The sequence below is a fragment of the Rhodnius prolixus genome, unplaced genomic scaffold (assembly GCF_049639745.1).
Source record: "Rhodnius prolixus isolate KJV_2025 unplaced genomic scaffold, Rpr scaffold_4, whole genome shotgun sequence".
NCBI classification, from domain to species: domain Eukaryota; kingdom Metazoa; phylum Arthropoda; class Insecta; order Hemiptera; family Reduviidae; genus Rhodnius; species Rhodnius prolixus.
The window spans coordinates 31,982,700-32,006,996 of NW_027411614.1; the positions used below are offsets into that span (position 1 = coordinate 31,982,700).

A 24,297-nucleotide genomic window follows, 5' to 3' on the forward strand; every position below is an offset into this window, starting at 1 on the left:
CTAATAACTTTTTAGGAAAGCGGAATTCCGAAAAACCCACGAAGTAAACTGTTTCTTTTTTTTGGTCTAGTTTTCAAATTTTCCACTCCTGATGGTGTATCTTCATTTTTGGCGGGGTTACGGCCAAAAACCCGATTGGAGTTTCATAAGGACTACTGATTTTGACAATGATTATGAAAACTACACAAAAAAAAACTGTGAAAAATGACGTTAACCCCGTTTCGATATCCCTAATATTAGTAGAGATATTTAAGATCAAAGTTACAATTTTATCTATTCGTGAACGGTTTTGAATATTAATTTTCCACCACAAATACACGTTTTGGGAGGTTCTCTGACTGCGAAAAATGTTATTTGCGACGCAATGAACAAAATAATAATAATTGAAGATTTTAAAACATGTAGTGTAATGTAATGGTTGTGGGTGAATCAGGATAAATTTGTTTTATCTTCAAATAAAAGCAATCATCACATCATTTTAATGCACGCAATATGCAAGACTTCTTGACCTAACATTACGGTAAGAATCTCTTGCCAGGGTGTTGGTTTGGTGGACAAGAGCGTGGCTTTGTAAGTGGGAAATCCTCAGTTCGAATCCCGCGTATGCAGCCATTCTTATTACTTAAAAAATCATAATACTTTTTTAAATAAAATGTAGTCATTCAAAAACTATTGGTGCTACTTTAATTACCAAATAAATTCTGTTTTAGAGAAACCCTGGTACACTACTTCCTTCGATTTGAAAAATTTAAGATCCTGAAATTGGACAATGTCTTCTTAAATTTCTATTGCGAATGAAAATTAAATTTGATAAAAACAATCGACAAAATTAGTTTTCAATTTTTGTAAAACAAGTTAGAAATTTCTTTCAAGGTTTCGGAAATCTGTAAATTCTGTAAAAATTCTGTAAAATCTGTAATCATATTTTGAAGTTTGATTTTTTTAAATTTTATTTTTCTGTTGAAACTAATAATATATTTTCAATTTGCTATAAAAATATCAGTTTAAAAAAAATCAACTCGACTTACAGAAATTGTGCGCCATAAATAACAGACTCACTTATAAGACCTCACTTAGCAGCCTGTTCTTATATAAGTGAGACATAGAGAACGTAAATTCCACTTACTAATCTGATTAGTAAACTGACTTTTTTGATAATACCAAGAAGTAATTTAAACTTATAAAATAAAGAAACAAAAATTAAACGTCTCGAATTGTCACAATCTAATTAAGGAATTTTTTAAGTTGTTAATTTAGTATAGTATAATTTTAGTGATTGGACTTCTACCAGTAACGTTTTTGCCTATTACACAAATTAAGCTGTCATCTATTCCAGCAGAAAAAGAAGTGCTACCATCTGTTTTATAACAATGAAATTGTAGCCAGAGGTGGAATGGTCAAATGTAAAAGTATCTACCTATTTTTTCATTCATACTGCTTGGTCGAGTTCAATTATTTCTCTTTCTTTCCTTTTAGCAAGGTGTATCTCTTAAATTTTTTGTTTTATAAAAATTGCACACACCCACACTAAGATATATATAATATATAGCTAGATAGATTAAACAAAATAAAATATTGGTTTTCCCGCTTTTATCTACGAAATATTTGCTTTAGTTGATTAGATAGGGTAGAGAGATACACGAAATTCGTGAATTAAACATTTATTAAAACTGTAAATTAGGCTTATTCATTTCTTTCCTTATTATTTTTTTAAATTGCTTCTTTAAATACGTTAACAATCTTTCTTTTTTTATCTGATTTCTTTCCAGAAATTAATGAATGCATTTTCAATGAGTTCAAAGAAAACTCCAGTCATGAATTTTGTAAAAAATCAGCAGTAAAACTAAGCCAGAAGCTGAACAATCTTACTAATTATCTAAACTGTTTAATTAATTTTATTTTTGTGTACTAAAAGTTTCATAGTATAGGATGTTTTTTCCTAAGGATTTGTAAAAATTCTTTAAATGATCAATACAAACTCGAAAACTTTTCGGACTAAGTTAGCCGAAGATTTCTTCAAATTACATTCTAACAATTGCAATTTCACTGTGGCTTCCTGCCAATCTTCTGTATATTTACTCGAAACAACCAGAGAAATGATTTGTAACAGGTACCTGAAATTCATTGTTTGATATTTGCACTTTATCGGTTGGTATCAGCCATTGCTTGTACATCTCAGTATATTTTCATTGGCTAGTTAATTGAAAAACGGTGGCTCAAATTGGAAATATGGTTTATGTAGTTTCGCTATTCCATAATTCTTTCTAAATATCGAGATGTTTTGAGGTATTAATTGGAGCTAGTATTGAAAAATCACAAACAGGTGGGTTGAATGCTCTACTTTGCTATTCCACTTAATTCAACATTTGACTGAATCACCAAAAATGTGCTTCTTATAGGAGTTAGACCCAATAACTGAAGTCTCGGTTTTTATACTTAATTAGATATTTAAAAACATTATTCTGTTAAAAATTTAACGCTAGAAGTAGGTTTTTTTATCTGATAATTTGGTTACTTTATCTATACTTACGCATTCAAATTCATCCGCATCATAATCTTCTAAAAATTAAAAAGAAACCTGTTTAATGTCCGAATCCCCTTCTCTTTCTTCTATTCAATATAATTCAACAAAAGACTCTCGTTGCAAAAATAGTCAATAAGCAGAAAACTGTCTATTAAATGGTAATATGTACTTTGTAACTATAACTATAAACTAAATACTATAGACTTTGTAGTTTTTGATAAGAAAACTTGAAAAATTTCTATACCTAAAGAATAAGACATCGGGCGCAACTAATCTGACAGATTACGCGGATGCTAAGTAATACCACATAACTCAGAGTAATTCACCGACAGGCCGTTTGGTTAGAAGAAGGTAAAAGAGGAAGCTACTGAAGCTATTGAAGGCCAGGGCTCATTCAATACATACATACATACTCATTTCAATAAAGAAACACTGAGTTGCTATCAATAAGAAAATGCCCTCTTCATCTCACAGATTAAATGTTAACAGTACTAAAGAAGAGTATTTTGAGTAATAATACAAATGTACTCGGAAAATAACTTTCTTCCATCACGAAACTTAAATTCTTCAATGTAAGCAAACAAAAAGATTGTAATACACTTTAAGACAAAACTTTCAGGAAGGAAGAACTAACCTTAACACCAGTGGCTCTTGATTATCTCGTTGATTCCCGTTTTTTGCCTTTTGTCAGACTCCAAACCCACTTTGAAGGTAGATTTGAACAACAACCGAGTGCAACCTCAGGAAGTTCAAATTCTTTTCTTTTCTGAAATTCTTTTCAGGTACCTAATACCAAAAGATCAGACAAGGAAGTTTCGATCAAATCAGGCATTAAGAAATACGACTTTATTAATGGAATAGAATTGTTATCCTTTAAATTGAAATTTTACCTTATAAAATAATTAAATTATTACAAAAATAATTTGTCGCACTTACTTAAAACCGCCAAGGAGCAACGATAGGTTTATAAAAATAGAACTGTCAACTTTAAAAAGAAATAATTTATTAAAAATATACAATTTTTTGTTTTTGTTTCAGCGGCGGATCATGTTAGGCCAAGAGTTTGTTCCCTTCCGGAGAAATCCTACAATCCTCGACTGAGCGATGATCTCTATAGGTTGCGAACATTTAGTATAACTAACAAAGGAGTGATCAACTATGGTGACTCAATAATTGACAGAAAGTCAAGGAGCAATACAAGTATTAATTCTACAAATAGCAGGTAAGTGTCTAAAATCAAACAGGGCTTTAAATAAATAGTGGTCTTCCAATTGTTATGAAATGCTGTAGGAATGGTAGGTTTCAAATACTTTTTTTTACTACCATGTGTCAAGCAACTTGTCATAGAGCATTCAAAATCTTTTTTTGAATGCGAAGTACCTCAATATTGTTAAACAGTCTCGTTTGACTACAGTCGTTTTAACTGAAAATAAAAATTTTTATCTGGCCAATCAGCAGTTTGATTGATGGAATTAGTAACTCCTGAAGTTCGTGGTTTCTAAACATTATCTCTATGCTTATTCATGTTTTGAATGAAAGCAGTGATGATACACCTTTAACAAATTATGCTATGAATGTGAAGAAGATGAGAAACGGTTTCCATAACAACCAAACTGTGTTGGGGCGCCCAAAACTGTCTCTTCTTACAATTAATAAATAAGTGAGAAGTGAGAGATTACAGCTGTAACTTTTTTTATGGCTTGTACATAATTCAAAAATAGTTGAAATCATAGTAAAACAATACAAGTGTCTTAAATTAGAATAAAGGTAAACCGTTCCTTCTATCTGAAATTATAATAGTATAACTGTTGGCAGAAACGACCCCAAAAGTAAATTTTGGTTAGAAAATGTTTCAAACAAACATGAAATGTAAAATAAATTTGGTTATTCAGATTAAAAGGAGAAAAAAAAAATCGGATTAGAAAATTAAATTGTTTTCTGATTACTCATGATAAATTATAGTACAAGGCATCCAACCAAATATTGTATAATAACAAAATATTTTACGAAAATCTCAAAGACTATTTTAAATTCATGGGAATTTATGATTCTGAATGACGCCGATAAACAGAACACTTAGATGAGTTATACACCAATACCTCGCTTTGCGTCGTTTCGTTTTGCGTTTTTTCGAAGTTGCGTCGCTGCTTAATTAGTACTAATTTTCACTCTGCGTCGTTAGATTTTCGAAGTTGCTTTGTTTTGGGTTCGAATGAAATTTTCATTTTTTTTCTAAAAGATGGTAACACTTTGGTTTCTAATTGCGCCATGCCATCAAAACTCGGGGATTCCCTTTCTAACTAAAAATCAACGCAATTTGCAGTATTATTTTCACTTTGTTTTGCTAATTTTAGTCGGGTTCTACAAGGAAATTTATTTTACGTTGAAAAGAAAAGCTGTTCAGCAAACATTGGACCAATTCTTTGTGAAAGAAAGCCGACTTACGACAACAGCCACTACAACAACCACAGTGATTAATTTCAATTTTGTTTTTCATAAATTAATTGTGTTTTAATTGAATGCATACGTTTTTTGTATGTATATAATAAAATTTTACATTATTTTTGCTTTCTAAATGTTTACTTTGTTCAATTTTCTTTTTAAAAAGTAGTATTTTCGTAACCCTGGAACCTATCTAACATGGTTTGCTACAGAAAATCTTAATTCACTTTGCGTCATTTCAATTTGCGTCGTGTTTTTTTGGAACGTAACCACGACGCAAAGTGAGGTATTAGTGTATACGAAAAAGATATTAGTATTAATAATAAGTAAGCTTACAATGTTTCTCCTGGTTATGTTTGATTGATAGTTAGGTGTACTGTTTTTAGTTCTCAACTTGGTATTTGGGACGCCCGGAGCTTGAGATTTATTATCTCGGATAAAATGTCCTTTATCTTCAAATGACTGAGCCATTCTTGAAGTTTTTTTTGAGCAACGCAGAGTGCTATCAGAGACGAACAGTTTCTCTTTCTCACCAGATAGAAATAGATGAACTATCTAACCAAGAGGATGCATAGAGAAGAGTAAAAGAGAGTAAGAGATTGAATGCTCGTTAATTGTCCAAAAGCTGCTTTAGAATCGTTAAGAGGCACTCTGAAAATGAATGATGGAGAAACAGTTGTTGTAGTTCAAAAAATAATTATTGCCATTTCTTTTAAGAAGAGTGGTAAGCAAAAGTTATTGGTAAATTACTGGAGCTCCTTAGTAGTACAGCCTACTGGAATCATTTTACACTCCAAATAAAAATAAACAATACTTATCCTTGTTGTTTCCATGGCGACAAGGTCTTTTCAGGAATCATTCAGATATGCAAGTAAAATGAGCTTAAATATGAAAATAATTTAAGCTCTTTAATGAAATTAGTATTCAGTAAAAGCTAGAATATCATCAACATGTTATTTGGCGCAGCAGTTTTTCGTTCTATGAGAGTCCGTCGCACTATTGATTATCTTTCTGTTGAATCTGCTAACGCAATGCTCCCTTTTATTAATTCGTTGGCCCGTACACAAACATTCACATTAATCATAAAAATAAAAAAACAAACCTAATAAATGAAAACAAAAACAAAAATCTTTGTTACGCTTTGCAAGTTTGCAAAACATAATTCGCTTTCTAAAAACTTGAGGAAAACCCGAACAGGATGTCAAGAATGATTCCAAGGTAAGTTCTACGCTGCTGGAGTAATAATGATTCGAGATTAAAACAGGAAGGAAGCGAGTTAATTTCGAGAGAGAATCGAATAAAAAATACCGATAAGAGTGGAAGAGTTGGTGAAAACAAATTCATGACTCATGAAAACAAACTCAGGTCATAATTAATATGTATAACTAACATTTAATAGATTTTCTTAGTTGGGTTTACTTTTTGTATATAATTAAAAAACAAATATGAACTTTTTGTCCTAGTTGCCAAATGTTGCCAAACTAAAAAATAGGAAATAACCAAATATGAAATCTGATTATCAAGTATGATAATGTGCCAAAAAAAGAACCCAGTGTGCTCTAATATGTATTTTTAAACCCTGTTAGTACTTAAATTTTGAAGAGGAAATTGAAAAACATTTATTGAAGAAATTAATTGTTATTTGGATTTCTAAAGATCTATTCACTCAAGCAGTCAATTTCTTTAAAAGCAACGCTTGAGGCAATGTTGTATCTGTACTGCAAACGTGAACTGCATCGATGAGCTTTCTTGAATATTATTTGAAGAATTAATTTCTTATTCTTTAAATATTTGTTTATTTTAAAACTTATCGCTGCAAAAAATAAATAAATAAAATCAATTTATCAAAAAAAAAAAGTTAACGGATACATATTTTGTTTTTATCTGAAGCCGTAAGTATACTGTTATAAAATCTATTAAAAATTATTATGAAAACTTAACTTATAAAAATGAAGAATTTAATTTCTGCAAAATTAAAAATAATAATAATTTCACTTTTTCAGGGTAAGTCCACTATCTCCTTGGCAAGGCTCTTGTTGCTCACAGACAACCAATATAAGTACAGAAACAATGGACATAGCTAAATATAGGGTCGTACTCTTGGGAGATGCTGGAGTTGGAAAGACCGCTTTAGTATCGCAGTTTATGACATCGGAATATATGAACACTTATGATGCCTCTCTTGGTGAGTGAAATTTTACTGGATATTTGTAATTCATGTACTAACTTTAAACTTGTTTAGAAAGTACTTAATTGTTGTACTCTTTACAACAATTAACACTTTGAAAAATTGTTTAAAACCTTTTCTCCGGCAATTGAATATATGCACCACTAATAATTTGGCTCTTAAAGTACTAAGTGACGATCTATAGAAAGCTAGGAATTCTCTTTGAAAGCAATAATTGGATATAATTAAATATTATGGTGGTAAAAAAGTGTGGTGCATTTCTCAGTTTCTGTGTCAGGACCTGCCTTCTGGTACTGACTGAGTGCGCCATTCTGTACTTTTCTTATTAATTGATTCTGGTTGTGTTTAAATGTAAGTACTAAGATTTTATTCACTCTTACATTAAAGTTTACAGGTAATTCTTGTTGAATTCATACTTGTAAAATGTCTGCAGATTAAGTTTGAATCGCATAAGAAATCTCATCATATAAATAGGAATTATTTTTCCTAGCGCCTAAACAGAAAGCTCAGAATACTTCTTTAGTAATCTCTAGCTAAGATCTTGAAGATTCACAATTTTAAGTTTTAACCGCAAATATCCCTTTCATTTTATTATAGCGCAAATGTTTTTAAACTCTGTCCCAAAGAATAGTATACATAAATAACTATGAACAAGTTAAATGTTGAAAAACACTTTTGAATTTAGAAAAACTTTGAATCCTTTTTCTTCTTTCCCTATAAAAGATACAATTCCCACATTTAAAAAAAAAATAATAATAAGGGGCACTATAAAAGTCAACTAACTTTATCACAACCTCTGTAGGCTTTCCTCTAAACGTCCGTATTTGCGTTAATAAGACTTGAATTGATTTTTAGAATTTAAGGAGGAAGAAATCTTCTCCAATACGAGTACAAGCGTTTTCTAGACTACATTTACTACTTCATAAAAAGTTTGTAGTCGATTGAAAGGGGTTTTGTTTATTTAAAACTTTTACTTACAAGATTTGGACATGAACTGAACAATTTTTATACGTGTTTGTTTGTATTTTCGTTTGCATTGTTTCTGGGCAACAAGAGGATCCCCACAGTTCACTGAATGCATTTTTTTTTTTCACTTTTATGGGATTACCTGGAAAATTCGAATCTAAATTTCACTTGCGTAGTCATATATCTATCATTTACAACAATCTGCTTTGTAAGGAAGTTCGGAGATTGTGCCAAAAACTCAACCCACTCTTGGCGATCACAAAATAGATGCAAAAGTATCGAAATATGTTAAAAGATATAGACCCTTAATTTTATTATAAGATGTTAAAGTGCAAAAAAGTAAATTCTATAAAGTTAATAGTAATATTCTGCACGTTGCAGAACTACTATAATTAGCTGTTATTTTTCAATTTTATATTGTTTATATAAAATACAGTTATATATTATATACAATTATATATTGTTTAAAGAGGCATTATATATTGTTTTTCACAAAAAATATTAAATGGGATTTCAAAATTTATATACATACGTATATGAAAGGTTTTACATCTACCATAAATTAACTGACCATAATCATTTCAAATTAACAATGCTGAAAAATAGACCCTACAGTTTACTGGTAGTAATTGTTGTATATGTACAAAGGTAGTAAGTAAGAGAAGTAGTGGGGATCACTACTAGACATGTATGTCAGTTAATAAAGGTATGTGAACTGGTGAACTACGTATTAAATGAACCTGCCCAATAATACATTTTAAAATAATACAGTAATAATTTAATAAATTAAATAATCCATTATTTCATCAAAAATATTGGGTTCTATATAAGTATGGGCAAAATATTTCCTTGGGGCATTCCCTTTTATAACATCACCTTTAACTCAGTTACTGAAAATTTGTTATTAGAGAACATGTTGAGACTACTTCATCCGTAACATTTTCCTAGAATGGAATAATATAATTGGCTCTTACCTTTAGCTGATTAACAAATCATTTGACAAACAGCTTTTTAGTAGATTACACAAGTAAAAGAAAATTTTGGCTGGTTCTCTAACTAAAAATTAAAACAGAAAGAAAATGTTTATTTAATATTGTTACTTGAATTTAAATAATAGTGATCTATTTTAGTTTAAAAATTGTTTATGACAAAAATACTTAAAGTTCTTATTTTATGCAATAAACGGAGTATTTCATCGTATCTTCTGCTTTAGATGACGAGTTCGGTGAGAAAACTGTCTCTGTGTTGTTGGATGGAGAAGAATCCGAACTAGTTTTCATAGATCATCCATCTTCTGAAATGTCGGTTAGTATCCTGCAATAATTTAATGTAGTATTGAAAATTCCTATAAAACTCTTGAAGAAATTTGGTATTTCCCTTAAGTGAGTGATGCAATGTTAGCGAAGAGTGCTCCATAAAAATAGTACGCAAATAGAGAAGATTGATCAAGTTGTGTCTCAAAAAATAACTCAGGTAAACTTACAGACAGATTTACTTAAGAAAGTAAAGTCTTTAAATCTGCGAAAACATCTGCTTGTGATAACACTGCACTCCTCCTATAGATTCTTATTCATTCGATCGAGTACTAAACCCGTCCGATATAGCCTAAAAGAAGTATCTAAGCTGTGAGATAAAAGGACGATTTAGGACGATCCGAAATCAAATGTTTCTTTAGGCTTCCGTCTATTTGAGAAATATTTCTATGACAAGTCGATTAAAGGGATTTTTGTGAAAGAGGATGGGTATTCTTCTGTCCAAAGTTCCGTTTGAATTCAATGTGTTTTTTTTATTATATAGAGGCTAAATGTACATATGTATAGACGAAATTCTGAGTTTGTAGAAATTCAAAAAGAAAACCCTTACTGAATGTATTTTTTATTTTTCTAATATTTTTGATTTAAATTCTCCCAAATTTTTTCTAATGGAACAATTTTCCTAGTAAAATTCGTTTTGGGCACTTTGAGGTGCTTTAAGTTAAAAAGTTCATACCAGATTTTTTTTTTAGTTCATTTCTATGTGCATTAACAACCTAAATAACAGTTGATAAAATAACTGGGATAACCATCTATGACAAATAAATGGTAATTTGGCCTGTCAAAATCATTATAAAAGAATAATTATTTCATTTTTTTTATTTTTTATTTTTGCTGAACAAGAAAACATTATTAATTAAAACAACATTAAGAACTTATTTCTGAATTTTCTTTCAAAAATATGAATATAAAAATTATAACAATTCCTCCACCTAATTTAAGTGAAATTTTATTTTTTCAGGTTGAAAACTGTATGTCCACATATGAGCCTCATGGTGCTGTAGTTGTGTATTCTGTTGTCAATAAGGCTTCTTTTAAGGTGGCTGAAGACATTCTCAGTTACCTATGGAGAGAATCTTACACTCAAGACAAATCTGTCATTCTGGTTGGCAACAAAGTTGATCTGGCTAGGGCTAGGACGATATCCAGCAATGGTACCTACATAATTTCTTAGATATATGTTAAAATATGTGTAAAATTCTTAAAACATAATTGCAATCAAGAACGGCTTTCATAAAGCAATTTAATGATGGATATTAGAAGAAGAGGTTGGTTTTTTTAATGTGAGTCGATCGTAAGGGTAAACAACAACATAAATTCCTGAAACACTGTAGTTTCTCCCAAACAACCCAACTTTCGCATTTAAGATGCGTTCTCAGATAGAAGACTTTACTCTTGTATAGCTGCAAAACCACTTTATGTTACTATGTAAACATAAAAAAACTTCGACGGCACCCTTATTACACTTGGCCTAATCGTTCGAACATAACACTCAACCAATTAAAAGCCATATATCATCTACTCTTTGGAATACATTATATTGGCTTGAAGCTTGATTGGGGTTAAATGCATATTTAGATTAAGAGAGGTTGGCTGCATGAACTGTTATGGGATTTTGGTCTTGAGCCGGGTACCAAGAACCTCAACGTTCTACGAAATGTCTTCAAACCATGTAGACAGTTAACAGTGTGTTATATGGAATTAATATCCGTAGAATATAAGGGTATCATGTTAATCTAAATTAAAGCGTTTATATTCAAATGAAATTTATAAATTGAATATAAACCTTAATTATCTTTTGAATAAAGTTAAGGTAAAGATTTTTTTTTTTGGTTGTGTGTGTTTTTAGAGGGTAAATCATTAGCGGCTTCCAGAGACTGTAAGTTTATCGAGACATCCTCTGGAATCCAACACAATGTAGATGAGCTTTTAGTAGGTAAGAATTTTTTATTGAATCTATAAAAAGAAAAAATATTATGGCACTACTATCAAAATTAATTAATTAAACGTATTTTTTATAAATGCTTTATTAGAATAATGTTATTTAGATAACCTTAGAAAGCAACATATGTTTTAGGTATTTTGAAACAGATTAGGCTGCGAGAAGTGAGGGAGCTCAAAAAGAATAAAAGACGTTTGCATTCTTCGAAGACTTCGCTCTCATTGAACGCCGCCAAAGAGATTCTGGCCAGAATGTGTCTTTCGGATGGAAAGAGCAAATCTTGCGAGAATCTTCATGTATTATAAAAATTAGTTAACGACTGTTTCGGGGTTGGTTTATTTACTTATTTTTAAGAAAATATGTATATATATGTATCAAACTTGCACACTTTATTGGAATATCTTTCAATTGTAACAAATTTATTTTTCTTCTTCTTAGTTTTTTAATCAATGTAATTTTTTTTTAATGTCATTTTAGATTGAACTTTTTATGAAAAATTGAATTTTTATGATCGTTGGCCTTAAACGAATAATTCTCCTCGATCACTTCGAACTTATTTAGCAAATAAAACTCGTACTAAAAATAAAAACAAAAATGACAATATCGTTTTGATCAAACATACGATCAAAATTAGAATTTCATTTCATATATTCCGGAAATATTATTAGTGAATACTGTGTTGCATTTAGAACCACAAAATAAAAAACATCATTCAACTAATTTGTTCCATTTCAAAAGAAAAAAAAAGCATTACTTTAAAAAATGATTGAATAATTACTATCTTTTTAAAAAAATGATTGAACAATTACTTTCTAGCTTTAATCAAGTTGAATTTTCTTTTTTATCTGGCAACAAACTTGATTCTCTAGTTTAATTTCTTTCTCATGATGTTTCTAACATTTTTTGACAACATATTTGCTGCAAGCAAAAACATATTCAGGAAATTTTCAAGTATTTAATAGAGGATTTCATTTGCAATATATGTTTAATTGGTTCGAAAAATGTGTGTCTCTCCTGGTGTAGAGTTGGAACGTTAAAAAAAAAAAGAAGAGAAAAGCTCTGATTATTATTATGAGATATTAACCAAAATTGCGAATTAGCTTATTGCACACCAAAAAAAAATACAATTGTACAAAAGTTAATTCTAAATCTTAAAAACTATTAGATTTGAGTCTTCTGCATTAATGAATAAACAAATTTAATTATTCTAGAGCGAGATACTGCAACATAAAACTTGGTCACAAATATAGGATAACTCAGTTCTCATTACATTCCTTGCACAGTTCTCAAATTTCCTACATAGTTGCGGTTTATTAAGCAACAATTAGTTCAATTTGAGTTATAACGATCAAAATGAGGATTGACAACTGATCAGTTATCAAGTAGACATCAAGTTTTTTTGAAGTTTAAATGACTGAAAGATGTGGGTAAACTTGGCACTTTTCTATGTTCTTGAGGTTGATAACTAACTTGTCATTAATCACTGCTACGAATAAATTGATGCGCAATAAAATATTTAGCGTTATTTTGTATAAACTCTGATCTACTACGACTTCCGTCCATCTCTAGAGTTGATTCATGTAATTCTTTACATGAATTTTAACTCCTCAGTTACAAAATATAAGTTTAGAGATTTCCTAGCTGTTTATTGTTTTAATAACAATCACAACAGCAGGCAGAATGCTTTAAAATCTAAGTAAGCATTGTTTTGATTTCTATTTCTGTTTTATTTTATTCAAGAAATAATTTTTCAAAACAAAGGTTTGCGCTATTTGATAAAATGCTAACTGTGGTACTTAAAGTTGAATAAGCTAGCGTTAAAGAAGCAGCATAAATGTCAGTAATTGAATGAAACTTTTGATTTCTATTCGATTATTTTTCTTTGGTATTCTGCATTTTGCTGTGTAGCCAGCCTATTAAATTACATAATTCATACATTAGCCATGCATTTCACACGCAATAACACTAGAATTTCAAAGAATATTTGTCTCTTTTGAGTTTATTCTCATTTTAGTTAGGAAATGCCGATGCAACCGGTTGAATTAGCCATATTTAAACAGATGATTCTACTTTTTATTTGCCTCAAAGAAATTCTTAAAAGCCTGTCCAATTTCTGAGAAAACATTCATTTTATGATTTTGTAGCCGCGAAATTTTTTTGTGTAATTCAAGAATGTTTAAGCGATTTAACGCCTTATTCCTTAATCCTTAAAAAGGAACTGCGATCAAGAATTTAAGCTCTTAATGATGCCATACTTGGCAAAATGATATCATATTACGAAAAATTAAATGTTCATTCGTTAAAATTTGTTTAAACTCCAGATTAAGACAGTTTTTAGATAATTAAAACAAAGTCGTGAAACGTTAAATAATTAAAGAATGTTCTTTTTCTCAGTGATTGAGAATTAGAATAGGATTATGTGAAATTTTTATCGCAAATGAGGTGCAGACCCACTTCCTTTATTGTGGCCTCTTTATTCTGGAACTCAATTTAGGTATAACTCAGTAAGAAGGTATTGCAGTAACGTTGATTGGACAGGGCAGTCGATCAATTAATTACTACAATATGAAGCATTTGTGCATGGATAAGAAGCCAATATGGAAAGCATTAAGAGACTCTTGTTTAATGATTTTAAAATTTAGGGTAATTTTTTTTATTTAGATTTTTGATTGTTATTAGCTTTAAGAAAAGAAGACAAGAAAATTGGTTGCAATAATTGACTTACACTCATTCAATACCAAGCTCAGTTGAGCTAAATAAAGCCTCTACGGGCCAAATTCCATTTATAAAGCTGGAAAATGTCCATTCGTCAATGGCCTAAGTTATTTTGCAGCTTACTGAAACAAAAATTAAAAACTTAATTTCTAAATAATGTAAAATTAAAGAGAAATGCAGAAATTAAAAAAGACACGAAACATTTCCTATTAAGTACTTTTGACAATACTTAGGTATATATCAGCGTACTACTAAACACTAGTACTCTAGCACTCTCGTTCTAATTTAACTATCTAACTTTCTGCAAACTATAAAGTTTCGCTTAGTGCCTTCACCCCAACTGTACGAAGTATATCCTTAAAAAAATTCTCCTGTACGCCCTTTTGGTTACCGTCCGAGTAGGTACTGCCTGTGTTAGCTTGTTGTAATTACTGTGTGTATGCGTTATATGGTCAGTGTTAAATAAAATTAAATTGTCATAGGATATAATTTTCTAAAGGATGTCAACTGAAAATTGTGTAGTTCATAAATATATATATATACTTATCTACATGTTAATTGTATGTTTTCATTTTTATTTGTAATTTAGTAAATTTGGACATCACCAAGCATTTAGGTATTGACTGTATTTAAATAATGAAAGTAATTAGTAATATCAGTTCAATGTTCTGATAATGCTTGTTCTTTTTTTATTACGTTTATAATAATTATTCCGGCAAAATATTTTCCATTTATCAAAAATGATCACAGATTATGGGCTTAATTTTGTATGTTAGTCTAAATTTTTTCAGTTTGTATATTGAAGTACAAATCAAGACAACTTCACGATTAATAAATAGACAAAATGGTTAAAAAATTTTAATTTGACAATTTCCTTAGTTCTGATAGTGAATATCCATGCCTTATACGTTTTTGATAAATGAAACTGCTTGTCCAAAATCGATCTTATTTAATTGGTATGAACTAGTAAAAGTTATTAGTTCAGGGTTCTCATAATGTAGGGAATACAGGCCGTGTAGTGACCTTAACGAAACGGTTCGTCGGTCAGTAAATCGTTTGATTAAGCGTTGATCAAATTAGAGATACCTAAAAAATCGCTCATCTAATTGAAAAATGTAACGCATACTTAACTTTTGATCTTTTGTAGTTGAAAAACAGGATACTATACTGAAAAAGATAATAAAGGACAGGCTGGATAGTCCTTAACGTAACTTCTAGTCAGACTACATGCACTAAAAAAAAAAAAAAAATAATTAAAACATCTGCTTAGGTCAACAAGTTTGGGAACCTCTGTTTGATTTGGTTTTAAAGTAATTTATTGATTTACTTTCGACTTGTGTTTATTGGAGAAAAATTATTCGTGTTAAAGCATAAAAATTTTCCAAATTTTCAAATAAGTCAAAAGAACGCACTGCATCACAGAGTTGCATTATTGTTTTTTATCAAATGTAACTTGTATTGATTAAAAATTTTCATTTAAAGTCCAAATAATTTTATATCTGTTTATGAAGCTTAAATTTCAAAAAGACAAATATATTATGTACCCAATACTTTATAAATATGCAGTATAAATAAATGTCACAATTTACTTTCTGGTTGTGTCGCTGTGTAATCGACAATATTATATATATTGAAGAAAATAAGTAATTGTTTATTGAGGTGGTTCCTCTTCTTTTAAACCAAATGAAAGAAATAAATACATCAACAAATCAACTGTATAAGTTAACTGGAGAAATTCTGAGCGAATTCTCATCTCATTCATCTTCAAAGAGAGGAATGAATGGTTTCTAGTATATAGATAATATTTGATCACCTTTCAGTTGTTATTACAAATGTCTGAGATATGTTAGATAGTTATGTGTAATAAAAATAGTATATAAAGAGGAATGTTTTTTAGCTTCAGCATGCCTACAACTAGGCGTTGCCAAAAAAAAAAAAAATGAACATTTCATATGGTTGTTTATTGTAAATTAGGTCTGCCGGGTTAAGCTAAAGCGCCAAAAAAGAAAAGGAAGTCCTGTAGAAAAAGAGCATAAATTAAAATTATTTTTGACTGTGCTTCCTTAATCAATACTTATTCATTTTTCTTTTGGGAAACTACTACTTTTCATACCTGCAACTATGTTTTTCATAACATTCGAAGAGAAGTATCCATCTTATTCTTTTGATAAATAAACTTGAGTTTAAAACATATAATTAAAATGTTAAAATTTGAAATACTGAAGCCTAAAATACAATTTAATAGGGAATAGTGGAGCTGGCATTTTTACCTCCTGTCCCGGACGATTTAGCTCGAGGTTTGACAGTGAGGCCTAATCATTTGTTCTGGCCCTCTAAATACAAAGTTGAGAAGCCCAGAAAAGTGGTGCTAAAACCTAAAACGGGCAAGCTAGTACTCTTAATTATATTTCCACTTCATATTGCATTGCCCGGTGTCAAAAGGCTGAATATCAATGACGCAGCATTGGAAGAAAAATGTAGGTTCGATGTTTTCAACAGTATATATATCAATGTACAATTCAAATGCTATGCTGGAATGCATTTTTACAAGCTTATGTTTAGCGCAAAATAAATATGATATTAACTCATTTTAATATTAATTTACTCCAACAAAGCGCTAGTTATATCAATAGATTTTTATTTAATTTGATTATTAATTAATATAACAATTTCTTGAATATAATATGAAATCACTTTTTTTAACTAATTATTTTATAAGTAACCATAACTGTAAATAGGGAAGAGACAGCTTAGTGATAAGCGTTCAAGATTCCCATGCGAAAATCCCCGGTTCGCATCCAGCTTCATGCTAGCCCTTACATTTTTTCTTCCTAGGAACTTCTTGCAACTACCTATCCAGTGATGGACAGTGTTGGCTGTAATAAGAGAAAACTGTACGGAGCTGGCAGAGCATTAAAAAAAAAAAAAAAACAAGGAAAAAACAGGCGCCTATAATTTCTGATGTTGAGGCGTCTTAAGTTAAAAATATATATATTTATTTTTAAAAAACAATAATATTCAAACAAGTTATAGATTTTAAGGAAAATGTGTTACAATTGAAACATAAAATTTTATTTAAATACAACTAACATTATTCATTTAACAAATTCTGTCTAATTATTTTCTTCAATCTCTTAGGTAAAAAAGAGGCTTAATAAAAGCAAATATTAGAAGTGTTTTTTGGGAAGCATTCCAATTGTGTAATAGAGAAAATTTTATAACAAAAAGAAGCAGATAGACTACAATTTCATTTTCTTAGCACACTTAAGAACCATATTTAATTAAGTACTGGCAGTTTCCTATGATAAATCTTCTAAAACAAAAATATCTTGCTCCCACGATTAAAAGCTCTTAGCATTTTTTCCTTTTCAACTAGGTTAATCCGGCGCTGTTGGTTTAGTAATGGATATGTGATTATATAATTAATCGTAATTGCTTGTTTTTCTCTGATAATTGTGCGATGCTTTCTTTAACTTTTTACAACTTCGAAATACTACTGATAATTTCCATAAACTTTAATTTATTTTAATGAAACGGACCCATGTGCTGTTAATAAATGGAAAGCTTTACGCAATTAGAAAATAGGTAATACCTATTTTCGGTTTAAAAAAAACACACACACACACACACATATTAAGCTGTATTTAATGCAAAGAATTTGTTTAGATTTAGAATGTTCTAGATTCATTTTACAAACATAACAAAATATATGTAAGAACATAAGAAAAAATGAAATTATTTCAATGTCCTGCCACTCAAGAGAATTTAAGTTATGGGTGGTGTTATTAAATGCTTTTCAACTAGTTTTATTTATTTTTCTTACAGTAGGTGACCAACCCCGAAAACTTTTCGCCTAGAAAATAAATAAAAAGGAGATACTTTCTAAACCGATGTAACTTAAGCAAAGCCTGTAAACTTCTATATATATTTAAAAAAAAAAACAGAAAACAAAATTAATAATCTCAGACTTTACAATAATATAAAATAAATATCAAGGCCTAAAAAATTGTTTCAGTTTGTATATAATTTTGTATGTTGCCTGTACGATTCTTCTAAGATACTATATATATATTATATATATACAAGAAAATGCTAATTAAGAAAAGTATCATATCAATGTTTTCAAATTGAAACTGAAATCTTCAAAAATGTAGTTTTAGATAAATACATATAATATATATTATTATATTATTATTATTATTTTATGATCCTGGATATTTTAGATTCATAAGTTTCTGCTGCGATTCTTTACACAAATATAGCAGTTTAATTAGAAGTTGCGAAGTATTAAGTAAAAATATTGGAAACCTATGTAAGACATGTCCATGGAAACCTGTGTAACATGTCCATCCTTTTTAATTTTCATTGTGAAACAACAACTTATTTAATTGTCCAGTCGTTTAAATAATATCAGTTTCAGCGATCTGGTGATACCTGCAAAATGCTTCGTGGTTTTTCGTCATGCTGAAATTTCACTACTTAGCAACATCGTAGCATTTTGTTTTGTTCCTCAACCTTATAACTTTGTTTACCTTTCGGTATTTCTGGAGGTCTATGTCCTATTTCTGTTTATTGAGATTTTAAAAACTTTGTTTCCAAAAGAGCTCTATAATTCTCTTTATCACTATAATAAAATAGTAAATGTAGACTATAAAGTGGCCTTTGGTGCACTAGTCTATGAACGTGGGTTGGCTGCCAAATTGCAATTTTTATTTTATGAAGAATTGTCAGCAGGTCACAGTTTCGTTGGTCTTTATTTATCGTTCTGCGTTTCTACTAATTATTGTGGGCCGTGGGCCTCTGGTTATTACATACCGGATCCTCTTGGAAGTGATACCAATGTTTTCCAAATCTTAAGCACATTATACCGAATTTGAAGTGTACATGTATACAAGGAAATAAATGGTTACTATCGATTAATAAACATTTCCAGAGCCATGTAATTCGTTTTCAACTGAATTCTTAAAACAAAAAAAAAGAAAATACTTGTGCATGAAAGTATGTGTTCTGTTTGTAAGATTTAAATGCTTAGCAGAGCAGTGTGTATGTAGAAAGAAAACTTATCAATGAAAGAAATAAGAAAAGGTAAAGTTTATGTGAAATGTTCTTTAAGTAAATTTGCAATTATTAGAACCATTTTTAGTTGGTTTTAACTTCCACTAAACACGAACAAAAATATATGGTTTAAAAAAATATATATAATTATATTAAAATGAAAGTTACAAGCATTATTTCCTTAAATTTATTTATTGGGCACGAAAAAAAACAACTAAGTTACCCCTTTTAAGTAACTATGGCTAACTTAAAGAATTGAATATGAAATAAATATACTAAAGACAATAATAGTAATTTCAGTTTTGGACATTTCTTTCTAATTAATGTTAATAATAATAAACTCAACATAGAAAATTCTATGAAACACAAAAATGTAGGTAATTATTAATATTAATATTGAAAAATAATAGCCAGAAAGTCAAAGGTATAGATCATTTTTAATCTAGCGCATTCTAGACCATGGGCGGGGCTTTACAACCTAGCAACCAATCAGCTTCGCGTAGATGTTTCTAGGCAGTTCTGGAAATAGCCCGCTTGTATTTAAACAGGACGACAACTTCTAGCGGCATATTTGACAAGTAAAACTTATCACAAAAGTGAGAAGTGAAGAGAAAATTTCGTGACTGTTTTAAGTCTCGTGTTGTGTTATAAGTTAAAATAGTGTTAAAAGTATACTGTGCAAACGAAGAGAATTTTATCAACATGCCAGCTGTTGGAATTGATCTGGGTACAACTTATTCTTGTGTTGGAGTTTGGCAACACGGTAAAGTGGAAATCATAGCCAATGACCAAGGAAATAGGACAACTCCTAGTTATGTGGCATTCACTGATTCAGAGAGGCTGATCGGGGATGCAGCAAAAAATCAGGTAGCTATGAACCCTCAGAATTCAGTTTTTGATGCAAAAAGGCTAATTGGAAGGAAATATGACGATCCAAAAATTCAACAAGATATGAAACACTGGCCATTCAAAGTAGTCAACGACTGTTCTAAGCCGAAGATTGAAGTTGAATACAAGGGAGAAAGAAAACGTTTTGCGCCTGAAGAAATAAGTTCTATGGTATTAACAAAAATGAAGGAAACTGCTGAAGCATATCTTGGCACCAATGTTCGTGATGCTGTGATAACAGTGCCTGCTTATTTCAACGATTCTCAAAGGCAAGCTACAAAAGACGCGGGTGCTATAGCTGGTTTGAACGTTTTGCGAATTATCAATGAACCTACAGCGGCGGCTTTAGCCTATGGTTTAGATAAGAATTTAAAAGGAGAAAGAAATGTGCTGATCTTTGATTTGGGTGGAGGCACATTTGATGTATCTATTCTAACCATTGATGAAGGATCTTTGTTTGAAGTAAGATCTACAGCAGGAGATACACACCTTGGAGGAGAAGATTTTGATAACCGCTTAGTGAATCATTTATCTGAAGAATTTAAACGTAAATATAAGAAGGACATAAAAAATAATCCGAGGGCGCTCCGAAGATTGAGAACAGCAGCAGAAAGAGCTAAGCGAACTCTATCCTCAAGTACAGAGGCATCCGTTGAAATTGATGCTCTTTATGAAGGTATAGACTTCTACACAAAAGTGACGCGAGCTAGATTTGAAGAATTATGTGCTGACCTGTTTAGATCTACCCTACAACCAGTTGAAAAAGCACTGCAGGACGCCAAATTGGACAAGGGATCTATCCATGATGTGGTGCTTGTTGGAGGTTCTACAAGAATTCCCAAGATTCAAACTCTTTTGCAAAACTTCTTCAATGGCAAGTCATTAAATATGTCTATAAATCCAGATGAAGCTGTTGCCTACGGAGCAGCCGTGCAAGCTGCTATTCTCAGCGGTGATCAAAGTAGTGCGATACAAGATGTCTTGTTGGTTGATGTAACTCCTCTGTCACTTGGCATAGAAACAGCGGGTGGTGTTATGACTAAAATTATTGAGCGCAACGCTAGAATACCCTGTAAACAGACACAAACATTTACTACGTATTCTGACAACCAGCCTGCAGTCACAGTGCAAGTATTTGAAGGAGAAAGAGCAATGACCAAAGATAACAACCTGTTGGGGACATTCGATCTGACTGGCATTCCACCAGCACCTAGAGGAGTTCCAAAGATAGAAGTTACGTTCGATCTGGATGCCAATGGTATATTGAATGTATCAGCCAAAGAAAACAGTACAGGAAAGACAAAGAACATTGTCATACACAACGACAAAGGCAGATTGTCAAAAGAGGAGATAGATAGGATGGTGGCTGATGCAGAGAAATACAAGGCAGAAGATGAACAACAGAGAGAGCGCATTGTTGCTAGAAATCAGCTTGAGAACTATGTTTTCGGAGTTAAGCAAGCAGTAGATGAATGTGGAGACAAGTTATCTGAATCAGACAAGGGCCAACTAAAATCTAAATGTGACGAGGCTATTAAATGGTTGGATCGTAACACTCTAGCAGACAAAGAAGAATATGCACACAAGTTATCTGAACTGCAGAAAGAATGTGTTCCTTTCATGACTAAACTTCACGGAGGAAGCAACGGTTCTCAAACTAGTTGTGGAAGGCAGCCAGCTGGAGGATCTAACTTTAGTGGTCCTACAATCGAAGAAGTAGACTGAATGAATATATTTTAAATATTATTTGTATTAATTTTTTGTTTCTAAAATTTTTCCCAAGTTGATTGTACATATTAAATTTTACCTTTGTACATTATTAATTATTTTATTGCCAAATAATGCATGTGTACAAATCTTAATAAAATCGAGACTGTATATTTTGTAAATATTAAATTATTTAAATTTCACTGTTTTAAGTGTAATTTCTATCATTTGTTAAAACATTGTATTCACTTTTTTTGTAATAATTTAAAATATATTATAATTTATTTCTTATTTACTTGACTTTTTATTCCTGACAACCTGCAGTCCCCTTTTTTATTTATTTATTTTTATCTCTCAAAAATAATATTAATAATACTTAATAAGAAAATGAAATTTTAGATTTTCTTATGTTGGTTCAGCGAACGTTTGAGTTGTAAAAAAAATTCCACAGACTCACAATTAAAATTTATTCAGAAATATTATATCTAGTATTAAAATAGTCTAATTAGGTAATAAATTATTTAAAGACTCTGCATCATTAATCAATATTCTATAATTGCATGATCATTATATCTAATACATGCACATACTGTTTCTGCAAAATTACAATTTGGATATAAAATTTCATTTTCTATAGAATTAATAATGAATGGGAGGAGTTCAGACGAAAGCAGAACTGAAAAATTGATACAGTCATTAGGATCATTTAAATACATCTTAAAAGAATGGTATTATTTGGTAAGCTCAAATTGAAAGGTAAAACAATAATATAATAATCATCAGTCCAGACCAGAAGCATATCTAAATGCTATTTTCGGTTGTCCAGAAAATTAGCCATGATAAAAGTAGAAAATTTGTCTTCAGTAAAAAACATCTGGAATAGTGTTTCAAAAAAAAAAAAACAATGGCCAGTTGTTTTAGAAAGCTTAAAAGAAGCCAGAGATTATAACTAAATAAAGAGAGAAAATAAAGTTCACATTTGCTTTTATATTCTTAAATTTATTAAACTCATTTTGATGTTTTTTCTCTGAGGCATAATTTAAACAAAAAAAGTAAATGCAGAGTTATAAGTAAAATTCACTAAATTGTATTCCCCTTTTTGTTGGTAGTGTAGCTACTCCACAGCAGGCACTAAACATAATGGAAATCCATGTATCAGAGAATTATTGTTAAATTAAGAGACCAGACACTTGAAAGTTTTTCACTAATAGTTTATGCAAAGTATAATGGGCCTCTGTGGCTTAATGAAGTTTATTTTGTAATTGAAAGATTTGTGCTAGAATAAAGTAGCGTTATAATTTCTTACTTTGACACAAAATCTACGCAGTGCGCATCCATATGAGCTCTTAGTGATTAGAAACATGGCTAGTACAAATTTTTCGCCAGTCCATGTAGATGTAGTGACATGTAACAGAAAATTTATGAGTAAAATTTTTCATGAAGGCATGAACAACCAATATCTGAAGGTATACAAAAACCCGAACCAGGGTAGAATGAAAACAGAAAACAAATTCATCAGTAATGTTCAGCACTACGGATCCAATAACGTATTCAAATAACACTGTGTTTACTTTGCTACTTGAGTTAGTCTTTAGAAAAAGATTTTTTTTGGGTGTTGTTTCATCGCTTCATGTCGGATCATTTCATTTTATTTTACTAAATGAAAACACCTAGTAAAAAATAAACACCTAGAGTTTATTTATTTGGTAAATTTAATTAATTTATTAAATACACATCAAATGTATTTCACAATTACGTAAGTATCTCAGTAAATATTGACTGAGAAAGAAAATAATTAATGCACTTTCACTTGCGCTGAGCCCATCTGCACTCAAGGTCTATCAATCTATAGTTCTCTTCTTTAATTGTTTTAATAATTTTAATTTTTTTTCTCTCTGCAACAATAAAACAATCTAATAGAAGTAATTTTTGCTGAAACATTCTACTTAACTTCCTTCTTTTGTGAATTCTAATTGCTATTAAATATTTAGATTGGCCAGTGTGTTTTAAGTTTTTTTGGGCATGATAAAGAAAAGAATATCAAAATATGCTGGGGATACTGAAAAATATATTAGTTTTTCAGATTTGGAAGTAATTGTGTTTCTGACTGCTTATTCATCTCATTATATCATTTTTTCTTTGCACTTTTAACAAAGCCCTTAGAAAGTTCTTCTTCTTTTGCGTTAAATGATTCTTATAATTGTATTTAAATTCTTGCAGATATATGTACCTGTACATATATCGTTTATTGCTATATCACATTATAAACACATTTGTTCTATGAAGCCCCTCCCTCTTCAAAAGTTGCATTGATTTGTTCTGTTTGTCTGGTTGAAAATATTTCTTAGAAATGTTAGAGCATCTTAGAAATGTTAGAGGAAATTACCTTAATTTGCAAAGTGAAGATAAATGCCAACATATCTCTCATTAAACATAACAATACAATTTTTAATTTTATTATTACAAGATAGGGAGATTATGTATTTTTTCCTATTTAAATTTTTTTCTCGCATGTATGCGGTGGATTAATAAGTTATTTAAATAAATAATAAACCGA

At 30.3% G+C, this 24,297-nt stretch overlaps 2 protein-coding genes and 1 long non-coding RNA gene across 4 annotated transcripts in view; 2 read left to right on the forward strand and 1 right to left on the reverse strand.

Moving 5' to 3' along the window:
• Rgk2 (Rad, Gem/Kir family member 2) overlaps positions 1-18,276 on the forward strand; it is a 99,474-nt gene extending 81,198 nt beyond the window's left edge. The window contains exons 4-10 of one of the 2 annotated variants that reach the window (XM_074131494.1): positions 3,563-3,746; positions 6,970-7,151; positions 9,334-9,425; positions 10,395-10,587; positions 11,283-11,369; positions 11,511-11,704; positions 11,853-18,276. In XM_074131494.1, the coding sequence (XP_073987595.1) occupies positions 3,563-3,746; positions 6,970-7,151; positions 9,334-9,425; positions 10,395-10,587; positions 11,283-11,369; positions 11,511-11,680 (908 nt within the window). In that variant the 3' untranslated portion in view covers positions 11,681-11,704; positions 11,853-18,276. Of the gene's footprint in view, positions 1-3,562; positions 3,747-6,969; positions 7,152-9,333; positions 9,426-10,394; positions 10,588-11,282; positions 11,370-11,510 lie in introns of both variants that reach the window. The other variant, XM_074131493.1, reaches the window with a different exon arrangement.
• A 1,305-nt stretch (positions 18,277-19,581) lies between these two features.
• Positions 19,582-21,947, forward strand: LOC141455965 (major heat shock 70 kDa protein Ba-like). The gene has a single exon (XM_074131492.1). It carries the CDS (start codon positions 19,848-19,850, stop codon positions 21,756-21,758), a length of 1,911 nt encoding a protein of 636 aa, XP_073987593.1. The 5' UTR covers positions 19,582-19,847; the 3' UTR covers positions 21,759-21,947.
• A 1,467-nt stretch (positions 21,948-23,414) lies between these two features.
• LOC141455972 (uncharacterized) lies at positions 23,415-24,264 on the reverse strand. Its single transcript, XR_012459550.1, has 2 exons — positions 24,127-24,264; positions 23,415-23,635 (listed from the first exon to the last, which is right to left on the reverse strand). It is a non-coding gene; the product is annotated as an uncharacterized lncRNA (long non-coding RNA).
• Positions 24,265-24,297: the final 33 nt, after the last annotated feature.

What these genes read in the sequence shown, in the direction of transcription:
- LOC141455965 (XM_074131492.1), top strand. Translation starts at nt 19,848, where the DNA reads ATGCCAGCTGTTGGAATTGATCTGGGTACAACTTATTCTTGTGTTGGA.